Source organism: Prinia subflava, chromosome 18, assembly GCF_021018805.1.
Source record: "Prinia subflava isolate CZ2003 ecotype Zambia chromosome 18, Cam_Psub_1.2, whole genome shotgun sequence".
In the NCBI taxonomy this organism is placed as follows: domain Eukaryota; kingdom Metazoa; phylum Chordata; class Aves; order Passeriformes; family Cisticolidae; genus Prinia; species Prinia subflava.
In genome coordinates this window covers 11,876,763-11,898,243 of record NC_086264.1, presented here as the reverse complement: position 1 = coordinate 11,898,243, position 21,481 = coordinate 11,876,763, and the positions used below count along the sequence as shown (strand labels likewise).

Below are 21,481 nucleotides of genomic sequence, written 5' to 3'. Positions count from 1 at the left end.
AGAAATCTGAAGTTAAAAAAACAAACCAAAGAAAAGTTCCAAGAAATGACTTCACGTAGCTGAAAAATTCACCCTCCCCAGAATGTCTCTTGAAGCCTTCCCCAGTGAATTTTCTCCATGACAGGAATAAGCTCAAGAGAATTATCAATAATTCTGCTACAGAAAATAGAAAAATTGTCAACTATAAAATATGTGTACATTTTGATTCCCTAGGAGCTTTCACAAAACATTTGGTGCAAACAAGTCCATCCCTTTGAGGCCCTGCCTGTAACCTTTTTGTTGTTACACATAATTCACTGCTGCACAAGACAATGCAAACTGCTCTGCAGTTGATAAAGGAATAATTTCCTTTTCTTCAAAGGAACAAAGCAAGGACATGCACTCACCAAACAGTTGTGTCAATGTGGTCTGAGGAATATTGCCTGTAATCCAACTGTGCAAAGAGAGGGAAAAGCACCTGCACTCCTCCAATGGAGTGCAGGGCACTTTGGATGGAGTGTGTCAACACTGCTTTCACATCCTGGCAAAGAAAAAAACAAGAAATAACCTCCTTCAAAAACTGATTAAAAGTTTGTTAAAATAGCTTTTGAATTCTTCACTATAAAAGCTGTATTATTAGCAAATAAAAAGAAATAGCAAGAAGAACAAACTGGCTGCCACAGTCACACTGAATGCTCAGTATGTCTGACCTACTGCTTCAGATACAGATACTTTTAAATACAGATACTTTTAAATACAGATACTTTTAAATACAGATACTTTTAAATACAGATACTTTTAAATACAGATACTTTTAAATACAGATACTTTTAAATACAGATACTTTCAAATACAGATACTTTCAAATACAGATACTTTCAAATACAGATACTTTCAAATACAGATACTTTCAAATACAGATACTTTCAAATACAGATACTTTCAAATACAGATACTTTCAAATACAGATACTTTCAAATACAGATACTTTCAAATACAGATACTTTCAAATACAGATACTTTCAAATACAGATACTTTCAAATACAGATACTTTCAAATACAGATACTTTCAAATACAGATACTTTCAAATACAGATACTTTCAAATACAGATACTTTCAAATACAGATACTTTCAAATACAGATCTGCAGTGTAGATCCTCAGGTGAACCCATAGAAAGTAGCATTCAAAGCATAGGGGAGAAAAGGATTTCATATCAACAGGACAAAGGATGGGAGATAGAGAACATCTGTAGGGGAGTGAACACGTCAGAAGTGAGGAAGAACGATTTTTATTCAAAGCTAACACAGTTTTTGAATTTATTCATACAATATTTCTTTTTTCTTTGCATCCTTTTTAGTTCAAAAAATAGGGGCAGGGCCAACCCCAAAAAACCCAACCTATACGCAATTCCATATCAAAATCCTTATAAAATTCGATTTTTGGTTTTCAAACAAATCATTTGTACCGTCCACATCTATGAAAATGTTGATTTACCTGCAGCATGAGGGCGTGTGGTGAATGAACAAAAATAGAAGGGTTATCCTTAGGGGATGACTCTAGACACAGCTGTGCATCTGTAGCCCTTGGATTGTACATAAATGCAATAGCACTGGAGAGTTTGCCATCATACAGCAACAATTTGTGATGTTCATCCAGGAAGAGATCACTCTCTGCCTTGAACTTGAACGTTCCCTGGATTGGGAAGCAGGGTTGAGGAAGGAAAGGAGAAAAAAAAATTAGATTAAGCACAATCAAGGTAAAGATCAGAAGAACTATTGCAAAAAAAAAAGATTGAAATATTGCTTCTTTAATCGAGCAGCATTTCATAAAGAAAGGTTCTCATAAGAACCAAAGACTCATAAGACTCAAAGCCAATTTTACAGCATTAAAATGGCATTTTTTTAATGACAAAAATTTTTTTTGGCCCCTGGAGAGTGTCACTGCCAGGATGGTGGGTAATGTAAAAGAAGCCCAGAAACAGCAGGACTGTCAGCAATGCTCACTCAGAAGGAACTAATAATTGAGGAGCAGATAGAAAAGGAACCATCCTCTTTAGCATGTGTTTGTACAGCTGCTGGGGAATAACAGCCTTCAATTAGTGCCCCTCAGGCAGTGACAAAACAAATAATAAATCACTGCAACAAAACTAATCCTCAGCACTGACTTCACACATTAAAAAAAGCCACAAGCAACTATAAAGTTACATTTTTAAAACAAATAGATCATAACTGATCTGAAGTTTTCAGCCTCAATGAAAAAGTGAACCCAGTCAGAGATGAGTTGTGTTCTCCCTCTCCCAAGCACCAACATGGAAATTTTGAGAGGCAAACAGGAACACCTTTCTTTTCTTTTTTACAAGAAATCAAGAAACTGAACTAATGCTTACTTGTAAGGCCATATATAAGCTTAGAGAAGAAACATGGAAGAGTTTAATAAAAATATTACACTGTAAGATTGTTTTTTAGGACACAGAGGTGTCACAACCTTCTTAACACCTACCATAAATAGCTGGGGTAGAATTAAACTTAGGAAAGTCAGTTCTAAGGTACCTTATATCCCAGGCCAAGCTGATAAATGGCAAAGATCTGAGCAGCATTGAGAGCCTCACTAAAGAGGTAAACAGATGTCATCTGCCCACAGAACACTCGATTGGCATCTGCTGTTTCTGAAGAGCCCAGGAAACATTTGTCAAATGTCTGGAAACAGAAAACAGAACCCAGTAACAGGGTTTAATCCATGCTACACAAGCAAATCATGCAAAAAACATGTATTTCATCAGGGAATATTTTTATGTGAACAAGTGCTTGAGGGTCTCAGTAGAAACAACCACGAAGTTCTGAGACGCGTAAAACCACAATTTACTCCTCTACCAAAAAACCACCATTTTTATTTCAAAATGCATTAAATGGGGGAATTTTATTTACAGAATGGCAAAGAATATCAAGCTGATCAGCTCCATGGGTGTGCAGGGGTCACTCACATCACTGGTGTTGACAAGCCAGGTGATCTCCCCGTACGACGCCAGCTCCCCGTTGACGTAACACCGCAGCTCGCTGTTCTTCCAGCGGTTGTAGATGTGCACTATAGTCACCATGTACCACTGGGCAATAAAAAAAATAATTGATATAACTCTATAAACACTTGGGAGCAGCTCAGGCATTCAAATCCAACTGTTTGTGTGGATTAAGTTAAGATTGAAAGATGTATTTTAAGAGGAAAGATTAATAAGTCACCGGTGAGTTTTCTTGTATTGCTGTGTCAAAGGATAATTTGCCTTTTTTTTTCTACACAGGAGCTTAAAAAGTATTTATGGCATATAACTCCAAAAATCTTTATGACAATGCTGAAGCAAATTTACACTGAAACTACTCAGTAAATAAATTCTAAACTGGGTTACTCTCAGCATGATGGACTAGTACAAATGCCATTCCAAAGAGCAAGGATGGCTCCAGACTAAAGCCTCTCGAAGGCTGTGCATGTCAAATATCACAAACAGAATCCATATTTACAGCAAGGGATTACTGATAAGAAATTCCTGAGGAGGCTGCTCTCCCACAAGATGTTTACACCAGTTATTCCAGAAACATTAGCAGGGTATTTAAGTGAAAAAGGGAATATTCAACATCACATATCACTACCTAAGTCAGCCTTGAACACCAGTAATAAAATCAACTCATGTTTCAGTTGTAAAATTAAAAAGAAATAAGAATTTAGAAGAAATTTGTTTTGCTTATTCCAGTGCAACTGGCTTTCTACCGAAAAATGAGATTAATCAATAGCTACAATACAGATTCCCAGGCTACAATTTTAGGTTCATGAAACGCGTTTGAACGATTTTATTATTTTTACTCACCTTTTGTGGCTTGAAATCAAATTTTACACAGTGCTGGAAACCTTTTCCCTTGGATTTTATGGATGTTACAATCAAGCAGCCTCCAACAAAGTGAGCAGAATAACCAAGTCCTTTGTTAGTTCGAAAACTGACAAATCAGAACAAAAACAGAACAAAAACAGGATGGATGCAGAAATCACTGAACAACAGCAACTCAACATCAGCACTATCAGCTTTACATAATACTCACCAATATAAATAAGGCTTATCCTTATCCACATTAATATTATTTACAGGATCCATTCTTAGCCAAGTGTGGAAAGTAAATCCATTCTGGTACGGCCACTTGGCTATAGGAGGTAAGGCAATAGCCTGAAGAAAGCAACAAGTTATTCATGTGGAAAGATCAACACAAGAATAAAAGTGTGCAGCTTAAAATACACTCTGCAAATATGTGCTGATAAACAGAGACATGCTGCAAATGAATACTAAATAATAATAATAATAATTCTCTATATTAAAGAAAAAAACCTGGCCTCAAATCGCTGTACTTGATTGTTACTATATTTAATTAACCTAAATATTTAATAACTGACCTTTATACCACAAAAAAGAATACTAATAGTAATCTCTGCTTCAAAATTTAAATGCTTTAGTGAGAGTCCAATGGAATAACAACTTCTCAAAATGCAGATTCAGATTGGTTTGGTTTTATGGTAAGCTGACAGAATGATCAGTTCCATTTTCACATAGTGGTGGTATTCAGGAAAATAACTGATCATGAAGGCAAAGCTGAAGAGAAATTAACTTTTCAGTTAATTTATTATTTTCTCTTCTCAAATTCATATCTGTGTAGGCTTCCAGTGAGAATAACACAGAATTACAAACTTCCTCAGAAGAAACATAATGCAATCTCCACCAGACAAAACCTTCATATCAAACGTGTTTTTAGTGCAAAGCCCTTGAGTTGCAAATTGCATGGCAGAAGCCTTTGTTTCAAACAGCTGGGGTTTATTTTTTGGAGTTTTTCAGTTGGCTGGGGTTTATTTTTTGGAGTTTTTCAGTTGGCTGGGGTTTATTTTTTGGAGTTTTTCAGTTGGCTGGGGTTTATTTTTTGGAGTTTTTCAGTTGGCTGGGGGTTTTTTAAACATTACTATTAACTTTCTGCTGGTGTGCAGCCCAGGTTCACAATACACACTTCAATTAAGATTGCCATAACCTCTGATCAAAGATGGGGCCCAGGTGATCAATACCAGTGAATAAAAAAAAAAATCAAAGAACTCAAGTGTCTCCAGACTTGTTATTATGTTTCCATGCTCCATTCAGCTCCTTCTGTGCCCAAAAAATGCAATAAATCCTTCTGTATACCAGTTAACTAACCAGTCTTTGCACCCAACTCTTGGGAATTTGTAGCTATAATCACATATATATAATCACAATTATATCACTTGACTTAACTCACAACAGATCACAGAGTAACTACAGCAAATACTTAATTTCTTAAACTTCTTAATTTAAATATATGTAAAAATACCTACACAAAGGTTACTGAGGCACTCCAACCCCATAAAATATGGTTTAAGCATTTAACATAATTAACAGAAGTTGAACACAAACCAGAAGTTAAATAGAAAACCATGAATAATTGAACACAAACACGTCTGTCCATTGCCAAGTTGTGTTCATGATAAAACTGCAGGAGCACTTTTCTAGTAGTCCAGATTTTGCAGTCTCCAAAGTTTTCATTCAAAAAAATAATTCATTATGTCATCAAGTTGGTGAAATTTAATCTCAAGCCACCAAGGCAGAAAGCTAATGGGTTTATGTGAAGAAAACTGGAAAGAGTCATCTGATAAATCTTATTCAAATCCAATTCTGAATTAAGCATGAAATTTTGAACATAATTTTTCATTCTACAATTGCAGAAGCAGAAGTGTTGACATATTTGAATTCCATCAGCAGATTCTGCACAGGGTTTTTCCAACTGCCTATTCAGTTTCAAATTCTTTTTCAAGTGAACACCACAAAACTTAGAAATGAATTACAGGAACAATTACAAAAAGACTGTTCATTGCTAAATTTAATCCTTTTCAGTATTATTCAGGCTGTGAAAGTCTAGGATCAATGCTTCCTCAAAGATTTCTCACAAGCATCTAGAGTGAAAACAGCAGGTAAATTCTCCTTGCAATAAGATTTAACTGAACCAGTCTGAAAAAAACCAACAAAATACAAAAAAAAAAAGCAGCCTCATTTGTATCCATTCTTTATGTAATAGAATTTGTCCTTCTGTAGTGATATTGCACAGCTATTATAAACACAATTTATTCAGGCACTAGAGTAAGTGTCAGGCAGAGAAAAAAATTTGGTTAAAACTCTGTGACGATGACAGATGAGACAAAGAACACCACAAATGAAAATAACCAAGGGCCTTAAAAGAACAATGCACAAACAAACAAGAAATGTAAAATATCTACATACTGCAGCACTTTTTCCTGGGAAGTTGAAGAAGGCATCAGGTCCATATTTCTGAGGCATGTGTTTTAACACAGACAGCAACTTCCCAGCATGTGGGGGCTGACAAAGAGAACGACGACTTTTGTAAATAAATAAAACAAACCTCCAAGAAAGAAAAGACTACAGACACAAAAAAGCAAATTCTAACATGTTTTAAAAGTTTGCACATGGTTGAGTAACACCCTGCTAAGACACTCAGCACTTTCAATAAAACAACATTAACAGTCATGAATACTTTCACACAATATACAGTGGGTGCGCTGAATTAATTAGAGTTAATTAGGAACTTCATTAAGGACTTGAAGGCCAGAGCCACTTTCACCCAGCATAAACTAAACTGACCCTGAATGTTGTTTCCTGCCTCTGTCTGCTCATTTCCATCAGCTCTCTGTATGATTTTGCAGTAAGCTAAAGAAAAATGAACTGGTCCAGATGAAAACTAACTCAGGGAAAAGAAATGCAAATCAATTTTTAATTAAGCTGGACTGGGCCGTGGCTGAGTGAAACCTGTGCCAGCACAAGGGAGATGGGGAACACCCAGAAAAGAGAGAGAGAAGATCAGCAGAAGGATTATTGTCATCAGGACTACAGTCATAAATTAGATTAAATTTAGATTATTAGATTTGGTTTATACTTTCACCTAAGTCCATGGAGAAAGAGTCAAGTCCTAAGGGCAGTGTGGAGCACCAAAACTGAGTTTTTAGTGTGAATACTCAACACTTCTCCACCATCCCGCTGATTTTATTGTAACAGTCTACAAATATAAACTCCAAACCCAGTGTATGAGCTCACAACAACAGAGGAACAGCAAATACTGATCATAGTGACAGGACAGTTTTATGTGGTGTCTTTCTGGAAGATCTATTTTTAAACTCCAATTTTATAATCCTGATATTTTCCTCCAAGTGCCCTTTTTCACCCTGTAGTTAACAGCTAACTGGGCTGTTTGATGATTTTGGAGCATTGCATGATGAATTACAAATATTTCAAATGTACCAAAGGTGCAGTCAGCCAAGCAGTGCCTCAGGAATCTGAGGAGGAGATGCTGGGAGCTGCTGAGGTGTCTGATACAGAATTTAACCAGGTAAATTGTGTTGCAGCAAAATACTTGGGCTCTTTACAGTTCTGCTGATTTTCAGATTTATGGAGTTGTACAACTCCTTGGCAATCCGACTGTGGCATTTTTTTCTCTTGCTTTCCCCCTGTATTTGGTCTTTAATAAGGAAAGGAAATTAAATGCAAATAGCAGGGAGACAGGAAAGGAAAAAGTTAATGTTACAACTTTAATTCACCTACAGTTAAATATACTCTCTATGTTCAATTATTAAGTTTAAACCGTCTATAAAGTTTAGAGTATTTTTATTTAAGCAGGTTAAGATCTCCAAAGTTATTTATTTCATAGAGCCTTTTAAAATCTGCAGTATTGTGTGTGTATAGTTTCTTTTATATGGTATACTCTTTTTTAAAATGATTTGAAGTCAACAGAGACACTCATAGCTTTCCCCTGCACTAGCCAGAGTATCTAGAAATAACAGGAGCTGAATTAAAATTCAAAGCAGGTAAAATTAGTGAGAAAACAGTTCCCAAGTCCAGTGAAATAATTGTGAGCTGAAGAAAACTCACAACATATAAATTAACTCACAACAAATATGTTGTGGCCTCCACAACATATAAATTTTTACTTTAGGGAGGTGTTTTCTCAGCTTTAAAAGGGTCCCTTTCTATTCCACACAGGAAAAAGAGAAAAATTATACAATTTTTCACTGGGACTTATTTCCTTTAGTTCAATTTCTGCCAAAATTCTCACTTCCCTAACTGGATAATGATTTTAATCTTCAGATAAAGTATAGCGATGTGAAAATGGGAGCAAACAGAACTGCCTGTGTAGGCATTTTTTATTTATTTCTCTCTTGTGATTTAAAAAAAAAAATTCAAGCCTTTGTCCTTCAATTTCACATAGCTGGAATCAAAAACATAAAATCATGTGCATAAAAACACTTAAGAATCACTTTATTATTCCCAGATGTTCAAAAAGACCAATATAGTCCACAGGTTCAGGAATAAATTTAACTTCGTCACTATTCTATCCCTGTATTTTAATTGCTTTCAGGTAAAAATAAGAAAGCTTCCTACATTTTTTGGTACATTCAAAATTTGTTTAGCATGAAGTTCACAGAACAATTTTAACTTGCGAAAATGAGGAAAAAATAAAGGCAACACGAGCAAAAAATCGTTTCAATTTTGTGCTTTGCTTTACCCATCTCCCTTTTTCTCCTTGCAGCTTGCTGAAGAATAACTTCAGCTCCCGAACTGTCAGGTTATAGCTGGCCAACACCCCCAGCATGTCCACCAAGAGATCTGAAAAGCAAAAAAGAACAGAGCAGCGAGTGGATTTTCACGAATTAATCCAATTATAACTATATCAGTGATGATTTTGGGTAGGAGCAGCACAGTGTGATCCTCACAGGGTTTGAGGAGTACCTGCAATCATGCTGTCAGCCCTGTGGATCCTCCTGAGCACTTGTTCCACCAGCCCCACCTCGGTGCAGGCCTGCAGGTTGCGGATGCTTTTCTTGAGGATGGCTGTGAAGATGCTCCACACCTCGGCCTGGCACGTGAGCTCACACTTGTCCAGCAGCTCCACCATGCACGTGATGCCCTCCCCTTCTTGGATGATGAAGTTCATTTCCAAGTCAAACTGGCCCCCGACGAGCTATCAGAGAAAAAAGATTTTAAAAAGCTTACTCTCCATCAAAGTATTATTCCATAAAGTTATTCATCCTGTGAGGAGAAACTATCCAAGATGTAAGGAAAAAAAAACATAATAATGAGGCAAATATCAATGGAGCATCTTATTTTTCTTCTGTTTCAAGTTCTGTTGAGTGACAAAGGTGCTCTTAAGGTGTCACCTACTACCAGAAAATTGTTGCAGATAAACACTTGGGGAGTTTAGGATAGATGTCCCAAGTTGAGCTGAAAAATGAAGACACCATGAGAGTGTTCTAAAACAGGTTAAGCCCAACAAAGCAGTCAAGATATCTTAAACAACCTGGAGTGGCCCTAAAAGCTTTCCTTCACATTTGCTTAATAAATCTCCACCAAGAGGGCAACTCCAGCCAAAAGGAGCTGGTGCACATCAGAAATATTGCCAATTATGAACACTTATGAGGCATTCCTGAGCCAGTGACTCAAGCTGGTTAAGAATTAAGTGCCAGGTTCATTAGCAGGTCCTCAAAGGAAGCACAGGTTTTCTGTATTTGCAGGAATGTGGAACAGCAGCGCTGTGTCCCAGCTCCTGGCTGTGATTTGGCTGTGACACTTAAATCCAGAATTATTTCAGGTCTCCTAGGGGCAGCTTTTGTTTGAATATTCAGTGAATAACCAGCCACACGTGCCTGTGCAGAGGAGGTGGAGAGGGGAAGGAAATAACCTGCTCCACTCTCACTCGTGTACTTAATAAAACAAAAATTCCAGCTGAAGGCAAAATGCATTTTAGTAACTTAACTTCTTTATACCAACTCCCTCTGTCCACTCTTTAAAGCTCTCTTGGACTTTAGAGCTGTATTAACCTTAAAAATGTGCCGTGCTTACCAAAATGCCCATTATATGCCAGCACATAAACAGGAATTCAGATAGCATTAAGCAAATTATCAAAATAGACTCATGACCAGAAATAGTTCAGCTTTTTCTGACTTCTGCAAGTTTGTGTTGTTATTTCTGTCCTACGTGGTGTTCCTTTCACAGGCTTTGACCATTAGGAGCTTCAGTACTGTCACCTGCCAAAGTCACACCATCCAAAACTGCCCCAAAATCCATAAATTATTGCTTCCACATTAGCTCCAAGAGCTTCTCTCAGCTGGTCAGGATCCAAAATTCAACCTACCCATGGAACAGAATATAAGCTCTTCATTAACCACTGAAATTACCATACGTTCTCCTCAAGTGTCTAAACCTTGTCACTTTGAAGAAGCAATCTTTGAGCTTCTGGGAATAAATCAGTGATGCCAAACACCACGGGAAGCAGAGAAAGTTACTGCTTTTGTGACAGAGTAGACAATGTCTGATGGCAAGGATTTCTAAACAGTAATTTACACTTTTCCATTTTCTCCTCTCTGGGTCATGAAAAATAATTATGCAATTTACTATCAGATGCTTCCATAATATCTCGGAAAACAGCGAGAACTGAATGGGGTGACTTGAGTTATATTCCCAGCTTCTCTATATCAACTCATGCTGTCAACTCAAACAAATCTATCAAATCATTACCACCCTCCAAGCCTCAGTTCTCCCCTTCCAAAAGGTGGAGCAGAGGCCTGACTCAAGAAAGCTCTGTCGGGTATGCTAGGCAGAACAAATTAACACAGAATTATCTCAAAATAAATGCAAAGAAAAATATAAACACACGTCCCCCTTTAAAAAACTCTCAACAGAGCATTTGAAAATGTAGAATACATAATCAGTGTTACGCCTCATTTCACACTGAATTTATCCTCTACAAAATTCAAGGATTCCTCAAGAAGCTGCTCTTCTTAAAATCAAGATAAGAAACACAAAAATGCTGTATTCTGTGTAGAGACAGAGCAGCTGAGTGTTAAATTCTGGCCACAAACCACCTGCTAATTCCCAACAAGAAATTCAACTCTTTATGCATTTGGTTTTAACCATCAGCCAACCATCAATTATCCCACCAAAACCATGCACAGCTACTGGAGGTGACCTTACCTTCACCCTCCAGTCCACAGCACCCATCTTTCATTTTTGGCCACACACACCCCATTATCAGAAGCCACCCATCCAGGAAGCTGTCAAATTATGTTTGCAAGCTCATCTGCAAACATCAGCATTTCAGCAAGCACGCTCTAAGAATAATACACCACGGTAAAATAATAAAAATAAAAAATAAAAAATAAAAAATTTAAAAAAAAAAAAAAAAATAAAAAATAAAAATAAAAATAAAAAATAAAAATAAAAATAAAAATAAAAAATAAAAATAAAAATAAAAATAAAAATAATCACCATTTTAACACTTCCTGTGAGGGAAGTGAGGACAAAAACCATTGGCAGGAAAAGCAGAATAGCCAAGGCAGGGTGCAGCTGATGTCCAATATCTTTGGATATTAGACACACACCCCCCACACTGGGGCATATTAACCCTTTCTAATGGTGATTTGGAACTGATCAACCTTCAAAACACAAATTTGTTTCCGATGACAGGGATCATAATCCGGGTCCCTGCATTGGCTAGTTATTATCTGAGCTGCAGTAATGGCTGTGCACAGCAAAATGTAATCTTCCCAAATGTCACAGTAAGTTATGAATATCTGAGCAGCTTAATGCACCTTACTAGCCATGAAGTGTGAGAATGTAATCTTATTACCTTTTTTATGGTTGTATTTTTTTGAATAATGTAGCCTTTGAACTGATGTATAGTCTTTCCTTGCACTTTAGCATGATTTGGTCTCCCGTGTCGTGCGGTACATTTTTCAACATTCTCCAATTCAACGTATTTTAAGTCCTGTGCTGAGCTGCATAAACAATCTTTATAGCAACCCACAGGGTGGCATAACGTTTTCTTTCTTCAGCATGCAGAATTAAGTACGAGCTTACAGGAATGGTTTTAAAGGGCAGCGTTCAAATACGTCCTCACAAATTTTGGATTTTGCCAGTTATATCCACCTTCAAAAATATATTTAAACTAAACCAATAGCTCAAGCTTCTCAGTAAAATGGTTCTACACTTAGCTGATTGAGGGCAGGGAGAATACAGCAATTTTTGAGTACACATGCACAAAGTGTATTTTTTTTCCCCCTTAGAGAATTAAACTAATGAGAAGTCAACATAGTAGCACATTTTTAGTATAAAACAGCACTACAACACCTCTAAATAAAACCAAAAAGACAATTTAAACACACTTAACCTTTCTTGGCAGTGAACAATGAAGTGATGTGAGAGATGAAAGAAAAGGTTTGGGTGAGCATCAACCAAGCTCTTGCATGCAGAAAATAGCTCAGAATAAACAGTCAAGCTCCACTTTCCTGAAAGAATATGATCTAGATTATCAACCTAATTTAAATTACTTCTCCCACCAACAGACATAAAATATTGAGAAAGCTTGCAAGAAAATCCAAGAAAAATTATTTCAGTGAGGTGTAACACAAAAAGAAGAAACCAAATCCAAAATCAGCATTTCTCCTGCACGAGCCAAATTGGCTACACTTGGGAGAAGTACAGGGCCAGATCTTCATATTTTTATCTCAAACCTCCAAAAAAGTCTTCATTTCTATGGAGTTTCCTCATCCGTCTGGTTTTTAGGTAAAGGCACACATTAAATACCTGCTTTGTTCCCCAAAGCCAGGATAAAGGACTATTATCCAAACTGTGACCTCCCTTCTCCTCAAGATTTTTTTTTTATTTTGTAATATCAGAATTGTTTCTTTAGTATGTCCCAAACAAGGAGAATGGACACCTATCCCATTAAAAAAAAAAAAAAAAGAAAAAAAGAGAAAAAAAAAGAAAAAAAAAGAAAAAAAAAGAAAAAAAAAGAAAAAAAAAGAAAAAAAAAGAAAAAAAAAGAAAAAAAAAGAAAAAAAAAGAAAAAAAAAGAAAAAAAAGAAAAAAAAAGAAAAAAAAGAAAAAAAAGAAAAAAAAAGAAAAAAAAAGAAAAAAAAAGAAAAAAAAGAAAAAAACCCAACATGTAGTCAAACAGGCTGGTTCAATCTCAGTGATTTTTTTTAATTTTATGCTTAATAAGAACCTGCAAAGCTGAGCATTTATAACAGTCTGTCCTCGTTTGGAAAACTGCCTGACTGTGAATCCAACAGGCACCACCAGGTGTTAAGAATCTGCTGCTGCCACCTAATGTTGTATTGGAAACCATTAGCCCAGAATTTCACATTTTTCATACAGTCTCAGCTCTGTATCACCTCCTCCTCCTTCACAGACCTCCATCAGCAGCTTATATCAGCAAGCTTCATCACAATTAAGAAAAAAAGCTGTATTTTGAGGAAGTAAGGCAGGATAAAACTTCCAAGAAGAGTTTATATTTAAGCACTGGCTTCTATAAAACCAGAGTTTCATCAACTTTGCAAAAGCTAACTACAGAAAGTAGAGTTACTTTCTATAAAAAATACAGTTACAGTTAAAAATAGAAGTTACAATTAACTAATTTACCCAGGAGAGACTGGCAAATATCTCCTACCCATTTCACTAAAACTTTTCTTTTAAAATGCACTTAGCTGTGCATACGTGAGAATTTATCTCTCAATGAAAATAACAAATTCCCTACCAGATTCTGTCCTACACACTAAAGGCCCTTTGCTCCTGCACCACTGAGCTTTATTTCCAATGCCTGAGGGAACAGGGAACTACCAAGTTGATTTTTTCCAAATCAAACAATTCCAAGACTAAATTTCAACACTCTCCCAACAGTGGCTAAAGGTGTATTTACAACACATGGTGGTTTTCCTTGTTTGATGACCTGTATTATGTATTTCAATAGATATTACCATAGAAAACATCTAAATCCAGCTGAAATTCCCATCTTTCCAGTACCTGTATTAACAGCATTAAATTCTCCTTTTGTTTTAATTAACTTTTTTCAGTGTACCTTAACCTATGATCCTGTTTAAGACATACAAGATAAGACTCTGAGATCCTTTAATAACATGCAAATTTGTAGCTCCATACAGGAAATGAAATCTCCTAAATCTTCACATCACATCAGATTCATATGTGCATTGAAAGCAAATAAATCATTTAAACCATGATACAGAGAACCTTTTTAAATTTGCATTTATCTACAGTAAATACTGCCATGTTCTTTAATAGCTTGCTAGTGCAATCTTAGCAAACTAATGATTTATGGTTTTGACATTTTAAAAATCAGAAATCTGTCATTTTATGACACCCAGTAGAAAGTCTGCCGGAGTTAGAGTTACATTACTCTGAATTTAAACTCAGATACATGAAAAATACATCATTATCCCAGCACTTCCCTCCCTAGCTACATGTCTAAAAGTTATCCAATGTTTTTACTTGAAATAATAATGGATTTTTTTTTCATCAAGCAAGATACCTTTTTGTCATCCATCAGCAAACAAACCCAATCTGCTTTACACTTCAGCCACCAAGCCACAAGCTGCATCATGTCCTACCTGAATCTCACCCCTCCTTTTGGGAAAGAACCCAAAAATAACATTTCTAATACCACATTAAAACATTCCTAATACCACATTAATCAACAAGTCCAACTGATTCCTGGGGAACTGCGCTTAAACTTAATTCTCTGAAAATCTACTCTCTTTGAATTGTTCAATGTGAGATCTGCACTGTGAGAAACACCAGCAGCTGATGAGAAATGAGTTTTTCTGCGCCACGAAATAAAAACACTTTTTGGAATGAAACAATTCTTACAGACATCACTTTTAAGAATTGTCAGAGGTTCCAAATTTGTGTTTTCATCCTATGAGTTGTAGGCTCACATTCTGCTCATTTATACTGGCCCTGCTTTCAGCTGGGCTATTTTTTTCTGACACCAAGACAACAATCTCTAGGATTTATTTAGTAGTCTATCTTGACTTCTTCCATAATCAGCAACTTCCCTGAAGCACTGCAGCATTATTTCTTGTTAAATGAAACATTCCAAAACAGGGCAGGAAAACCTGCAAAGAAGCGATGGAGAAAACAACAGATCTGAAGGCACAAAGAAAAAGGAATTATTTTTAAGGGACAGTAAACAGAATGAGAATTACAGACTCATCTCAGTGAAATAGTATGGTGAGAAGACTAAATCTGAAGTGAATTCCCCAGGCTCCTGAGAAAGAGGGAAAGGTTGCAGGACACAAAGGGGTTTCAAAAGAGCTATAGTGATTTGAGAAAAAAATATAGGAAAAAAGCCTATAAAAAACACAAAAGAAACATTGCTCATAGCACCATTCACAGAGTTTGGAAGGGAAAAGAAATTTCCAGAGGAAATAGATTTTTTTTTTCCTGAGTCCTCTTGGTCTGATTTAATTTGGGCAGCCTGTACAAAGATTGTCTTTGTACAGAACCAATCTTTGAATACCTCCCTGAGATCAACTCAGGTTTAAAGCTGCCCTCGTTATCAGAGGTCTGTAATTTCTGCTAATAACCCTTGGCAATACTTTCCCTGAGTGTCATCTCAGTAAATTACAGCAGAGGTGCTGCTCACTCCATTCCACTTCTCCTCCAACCAAGCCTTGTTCTCACACCCATCTATCAATACTGACAGCTCCTTCTTTGGGATTCACCTCTGTCACTTGTGTCCCCTTCCAGATCTCCCAGGTTCCCCCGACCATTCAGGTCACAGCCCTCAAAATTACAATAAAAACAATCAGAAACTAAATGTAAAATCACTCATTTGGTTCTACTGTGCTGCAGCCTACTGTAACTATTTCTGTAACTTTATTTCAAATACAACACTCGAACTTCTGCCTCTTATTTCGCTGTTTTTCTCCCCAGCTTGTATCTAAAATTACATAGCAATTACATAGTAATTTTAATTAAATAATTAACTAAATTAATTCTTTAAAATTAATAATTAAATAGATAATTTCAGAAAACAGCACTGGGGCTTCTAACACTTAGTCCAGCTTAAGAAAGGCTGGAGGAGGATTTGGTCTAGTGAAAGGTGTCCCTGCCATGGCAGGCTTGGAACTAAAACATCTTTTAAATCTCTTCCAACCTAAACCATTCTATGATCCTCTCTGCCTCACTTAACAGGAGTTTAACATTTCTCTCTTCTCTCCTTGTTACAGGCTATCTGGATAACTCAAGGAAAAAACAAATCAAATAAACCAACCTCCCTCAGAAACATTGCAAAACAGAAGGTACCGGTGGAGATTAGCAGCAGAATGTTTTCTGAATAATAAAGAAAACTCTCACAGATCTTAGGAAAAAAAAAAGACAAAAGTGAAAAAGAAGAAGGAAATAAAGCAGCACAAAAAGGACAGATGTCCAAATGTTTTCCCATTCTTTGGCTATATAGAAACACATCTTTTATCCAAAAAAACTGAGTGCTAACCTATAATTTGTTTAAACTAGCACCAAATCCATCTGTCCAAAGATATCAAGGTTTTACACACATTTCAAAAAAGCATCGTAATGGGTATTCCATCAATTAATTCAAGGTATTGTCGGTTTTTGTTCTTTTTCTTTCTCTTGGAAAGGGAACAATGCCAATCAGTGCATCCTTACTGGACAGTCAGAACTGTGCACAGCTCTGCTGCTACACAGAAACAAGAGTGATGAGCACCATCTCATGGGCACTCCAGGTAACAGATCTGAGAGAGAAAAAAACAACTTTGTGAATTCTCCAGCACATGGATATGCTTTCCAAAATAAATACATTGAAATGGAATGCATAATTCAATTTCATTGAATTTCACAAGCATAATTTCCAAGTTTCAGATGCTTAGGTATAAAAATGTAGCTCAAATTAAGGATTTTCCTAAAAATTATTCACTGCAAGTATATCTGACAGCAACATTGTCATATTTACACAGGAAGAATTTTAGAAGTATTTAGCCACTGAAAAAAGTATTTATAAGCAGTTAGGTACATAAAATTACCACCACACTCATCCCAAAGAATCCAGTTTCTGGCAGAGGAATCCTAAAATAAGTTCTTATAAAATAAGATAAGAGCAGTACCAACAGAACTCTCATTTCCCTTGTATGCACGTACACAATTTTAAAAATAACTTCAAAAGCACGATCACACACTTGGCTATTTTCTTCTCAGCTGTACAATAATTCATGAGGTTCTGAGAGATTGCTTCCATCCCTTCCAGCAGACCCTGGAATGACTAAAACATGACTCCTTAAAGAGGGCCACACTCCTTGGGAGCACTTGGCATTGAACAAGGCAGTTCCTCTGTGGCCTGAAATTTTACCCAGCCACAGCAATCCCTCAGAGAGAACTCCTTTCACTCCCAGTTCAGGTTACAAAGACACTCCTGCTGTAGCTCATGACATTTTTACCTTTCTTCAGTTAATTGGAAAGCTTCAGACCAAATAAATTGATAGCTAACTTTGCTTTTCTGATAGACAAAAGTTTGCACACTATGGTTTCTGTAAGCTTTATTGGTAAAATATCTTGTAATAGTCACTGTCATAGTTTTACTCCTTTGAGTGCTAAATTTTAGCAACCCTGCACATCGAATGAAACTTCGTTTACCGTCTTTATTTTTTGAATATCAATTAACAAACAAACCAAGGACCCAACTAAAACAAAAGATTAACCACAGCACTTTAAGCACCACTGCAGAAATTAGAGAAAATGCAGATTATGCCAGCACAGGCAAAGCTGCTCCAGCTTAGGCACTCCACTATAAAAACCAGACTTAATTCTAGAACAGCATCATGTTTTGAATGATATGAAGTATTGTTGTGTACCAACTCAAATATTATCTTGCTCAGGTTTCCAGATTTCTTTAATAAAGATGAGAGATTTCTGCAGGGCCAAACACACAAAGTTCCACCCAATGTATCAAGCCAATTTCATCATCTTTGGATGGGCTTTCGTTACAGCACCGAAATTTCTTCCCTTTATAACCAAAAAGTTTATCCATTGTGTAATGTAATAAATATAAAACCCAGGCTTTTTTAATTAGTCTGCAAGGCTGATGTGACTCCATGGAACTAATTCTAGTTCAGCGTTTCCAACATCCTCAAACCCCTCGCACAACACCTCACACAAGAAACACTTGGCTGTTTTTATGTTTTTGCACTGTTCAACTCACTGCCACTCAAACCCAAATGACTGCAGTCTTATTGGCAATTGTTCTAAGCTGTCCCCTAATCCACTTTGCCAAGATTTATTATTACACTTAGTCTGCTGACTAACTGCATAAAATATTAGCTGGCCTTATGGCTGATGTTATGCACGAGGTCACATTAACACATTGATCCCTGGGCCTTACAATCCATACTTGACACTCTTTCAAGGGATGCTTTTATTGGCAACTGGAAACTTTTAAGTGCTATTCCAAGATAAGCCTTTCAGTAGCTGGATCTTAGGAGGAATGTTGCTCTTCTCTCAAATATTGGGATCTTTTTTTAACACTTGCACTTCCACTGTTACAAAACAACAGTCCCTGCCGTCTGTATTTTTATTTCAGCCACAATTACAGCACAGGGTACTACACTTCTAAAGTTGGATTACTCTGCTCCAGTGGAATTCTAGTAATTGGTTTTGTTAAACAATAATATAGTTCTCTTATAATTCTGTATAGTACAACAAATTTTTAAAAATCCATAAGCATATCTATAGATGCCACACGTGTACAACACTATAGAGAATAAGACAGCGTTTTATGCAGGTAAACTTAAATAAAAAGCCACAAAAAGTCTGCAAAACGTTAGGTTTTATCTTAAATTCAAAGAGTCTGAAAATAAACCCTTTTCAGGTGTGAATTGCCATGTCTTAATGCACTAAGTACATCCCAAATAGCTTTATACACTTCCCTGCAAACCTAACTCAGGCTGGTGTCCAAATGTAAACATCCCCATTGTGTTACCAGATCGAGTTAATATAAAAACCCAAAGTAAACCTCTCCTCTGCTCCTGCTGGCATGACAGGTGAGCACACAATTTGTAGTACAGAACACTTCGCTTTCTGTAACTGAAAACCAAAGCAAGAAATACAAATACAGGGTTTGGCACAGCTGCCACACTATTTCAGCTCTATCAACTGCTGAGCTGCAAAGAGCAAGAAAGAAAAATTCTCTCTATTTACTCAAACATCTGCAGTAAGAGCAATGAAGTCTTGGAAATCCAACTAAACTTACAAACCCTAAGTTTTCTGTAATACCTTTAAGATGTTTGCGAAGTATGGGATTTTCCAGCCAGCAAAGTCTCAATTTTCCTTCTGAGATTTATGATATATCTTTTTCCTATTCAGTATTTACTTAAGACTGAATTATGCAGCGTGAGTGAAGCAGATTAACATTTTATCCACATTAATCTCTCTTCAAGGGAATAAGTCTGTGGAAGCACATGTATGACTACTTGGGAATACAATTGTAGCATTCTTATTTTACAGAATGACATCACTACTGAAGTATATTTGTCCTGTGAAATTGTAGCATTGCACACTTACAAAAAGTCGTGTTTGTTTGGGTTTTTTATACACGTAAACTGAAATAATGAAAAAAAAATTACTCAATTACCAACACTGGGGAAAATACAGGCAATGGATGGAAGGTGAAAGGAATTTTTTTTTCTTCATGTATAACTTAAGAAAGGGACGGGATTGTTCAGTTTTTATTTATTATTGGACACTTTCTGCAAAACATTCAGCACAGAATACAATTCTCCAGAAACCATTCTGCTTTCAAAATGAACCCAAAACTTATTTCATCCTGGCTGCCATTCACCTGCCTTCTTTTATGTGCAACGCTGTCTTTGGCTAAATTTTTACCTAAGAACAGCTGGTCAATGACAGAGCTGGAATACAAAAGGTTGCTGTGATACAAATATTATTCAGAAGTTGAAGAGTACTTCGATATAAAAATTTAACCTTGTTCCTTCCTGTCATGCAAATTTTGAGACAAGAGACAGGAAAGGGACATGTGAAACACATTTATAGTCAGCCCAAGCAAATACCAATGAAACACTCAGGCAAATGTTCAGGAAGGAAAGTAAAAGTTACAGAAACAGAAATTCAAGGTGCACTTCTCTTATCAAAGTATAGAGCTGGTGTCAATCATGCTGTGACAGAATACTGCCAGCTACAGTTTGTAACCTTTGTACAAAGCAATTTACAGACAAGCCAGAAAAGAGAACAGCTTCCAGCATCTAGAAAAATTCCTACAAATGAGCATTTGACTGCAACACCAACAAAACACATTCAGTAACTGTGCAATCCAGTGATTCCATCAACTCAAAGATCCCTTTTTTCAAAAACAAGACAAACAAAGCTTTAAGAAGAAATCAACATTATTTAAAATGTAATTGCTGTTACAGTCACTACAAGACTGAATGGCAAGTATCTCGCTGGATGTCAGTACCCTTCCAAATCAAAAGGTCACATGAAGCAAGGTTCTATTTTTGATTTACAAAAGACAACTAAGCAGAGTGCTGAGCACTGTATCCACCTCTGCCTCTTGAACAGTCCATGGGCTGTTTGCACAAGTTTGGAGGTAATTTAGGTATAAACAATATATAAATTAGGCATAACTCCAGACACTGCTGCAAATCCTGATGCCACTAAAGTAAAGAACAATCATTGCAGTGCTTCTCTCCCTTTCTGCGTGTGGGCAGTGCAGGACAAGAGGAGAGGCTGCAGAAAGTGTAAAATGTAAAATAAATGTAAAATAAAGCACTCACACAGTTCTAGACTGAGCAGAAAATACAGAAGAAAACAACAGTAACAGCATTGTCTGAGAAAAATTATCAGTGGCAAGCACTACATCACCAAAGCTCTGCCCTGAGGAGACCAGTGGGGAAAGGAGAGGGTTATGGAAAATAAAGCTACAGATAAAAACCCCTCTCCATGGTAGACAGTTAAATTCCTAAAATATTACGTACTCATTTGCTTGGCAACCATTTTTAATTTAACTCTGTTTATCCTATTACACTACTTTAACTATGTTACACATGGCACTACAGATGGTGCTAAATGACTCCAGGTAATCAGAAGAATGCTCTTGTGAGATAACAACATTTAAGAAGCGATAAAATTGGATTTCTTTTTCTCGTTATGTTCCAGTCCTATTTCTCGCTGTGTTTAATACAAAACTAATTTCAGCTTTATAGCACAGTAACATTTTTGGAACCCAAAAATATGTGAATGAAGTCAGTCATGCAAAAACCAAGAGTTTGTTAGAATGTCATAAATAACCTGAGTGATGCATCCATTTAGGGAGAATTTTAAGGAGTCTAGGGGGGAAACAGGAGGAAATTTCTGTGTTTATGCCTCCTATTACTCCAACAATTAGGAATAGCTTTTATTCATAATATATAAAAATGCATTTATTAAGTAATCCAATTTACATATTTCCATATTTAATATAAATTTGGTCCACGAATCACCCTACTAGCCTTAATTCTTTCCATCAAATCCACAACTAGAGTCTCATAAATTCAAAAGCATCATCCTAGGGGACAAGGGATCTTAGTTTTTTTTCAAAT

The 21,481-nt window shown here is 36.4% G+C and overlaps 1 protein-coding gene across 4 annotated transcripts in view; it reads right to left on the bottom strand.

Moving 5' to 3' along the window:
* LRBA (LPS responsive beige-like anchor protein) overlaps positions 1–21,481 on the bottom strand; it is a 302,351-nt gene that overhangs the window by 266,275 nt on the left and 14,595 nt on the right. For all 4 annotated transcript variants that reach the window (XM_063415460.1, XM_063415457.1, XM_063415458.1 and 1 more), the window contains exons 3-11: positions 8,811–9,042; positions 8,587–8,687; positions 6,294–6,389; positions 4,066–4,187; positions 3,837–3,963; positions 2,964–3,083; positions 2,533–2,679; positions 1,478–1,675; positions 387–520 (exon numbers count right to left, since the gene is read on the bottom strand). In XM_063415460.1, the coding sequence (XP_063271530.1) occupies positions 387–520; positions 1,478–1,675; positions 2,533–2,679; positions 2,964–3,083; positions 3,837–3,963; positions 4,066–4,187; positions 6,294–6,389; positions 8,587–8,687; positions 8,811–9,042 (1,277 nt within the window). The remainder of the gene's footprint in view (positions 1–386; positions 521–1,477; positions 1,676–2,532; positions 2,680–2,963; positions 3,084–3,836; positions 3,964–4,065; positions 4,188–6,293; positions 6,390–8,586; positions 8,688–8,810; positions 9,043–21,481) is intronic.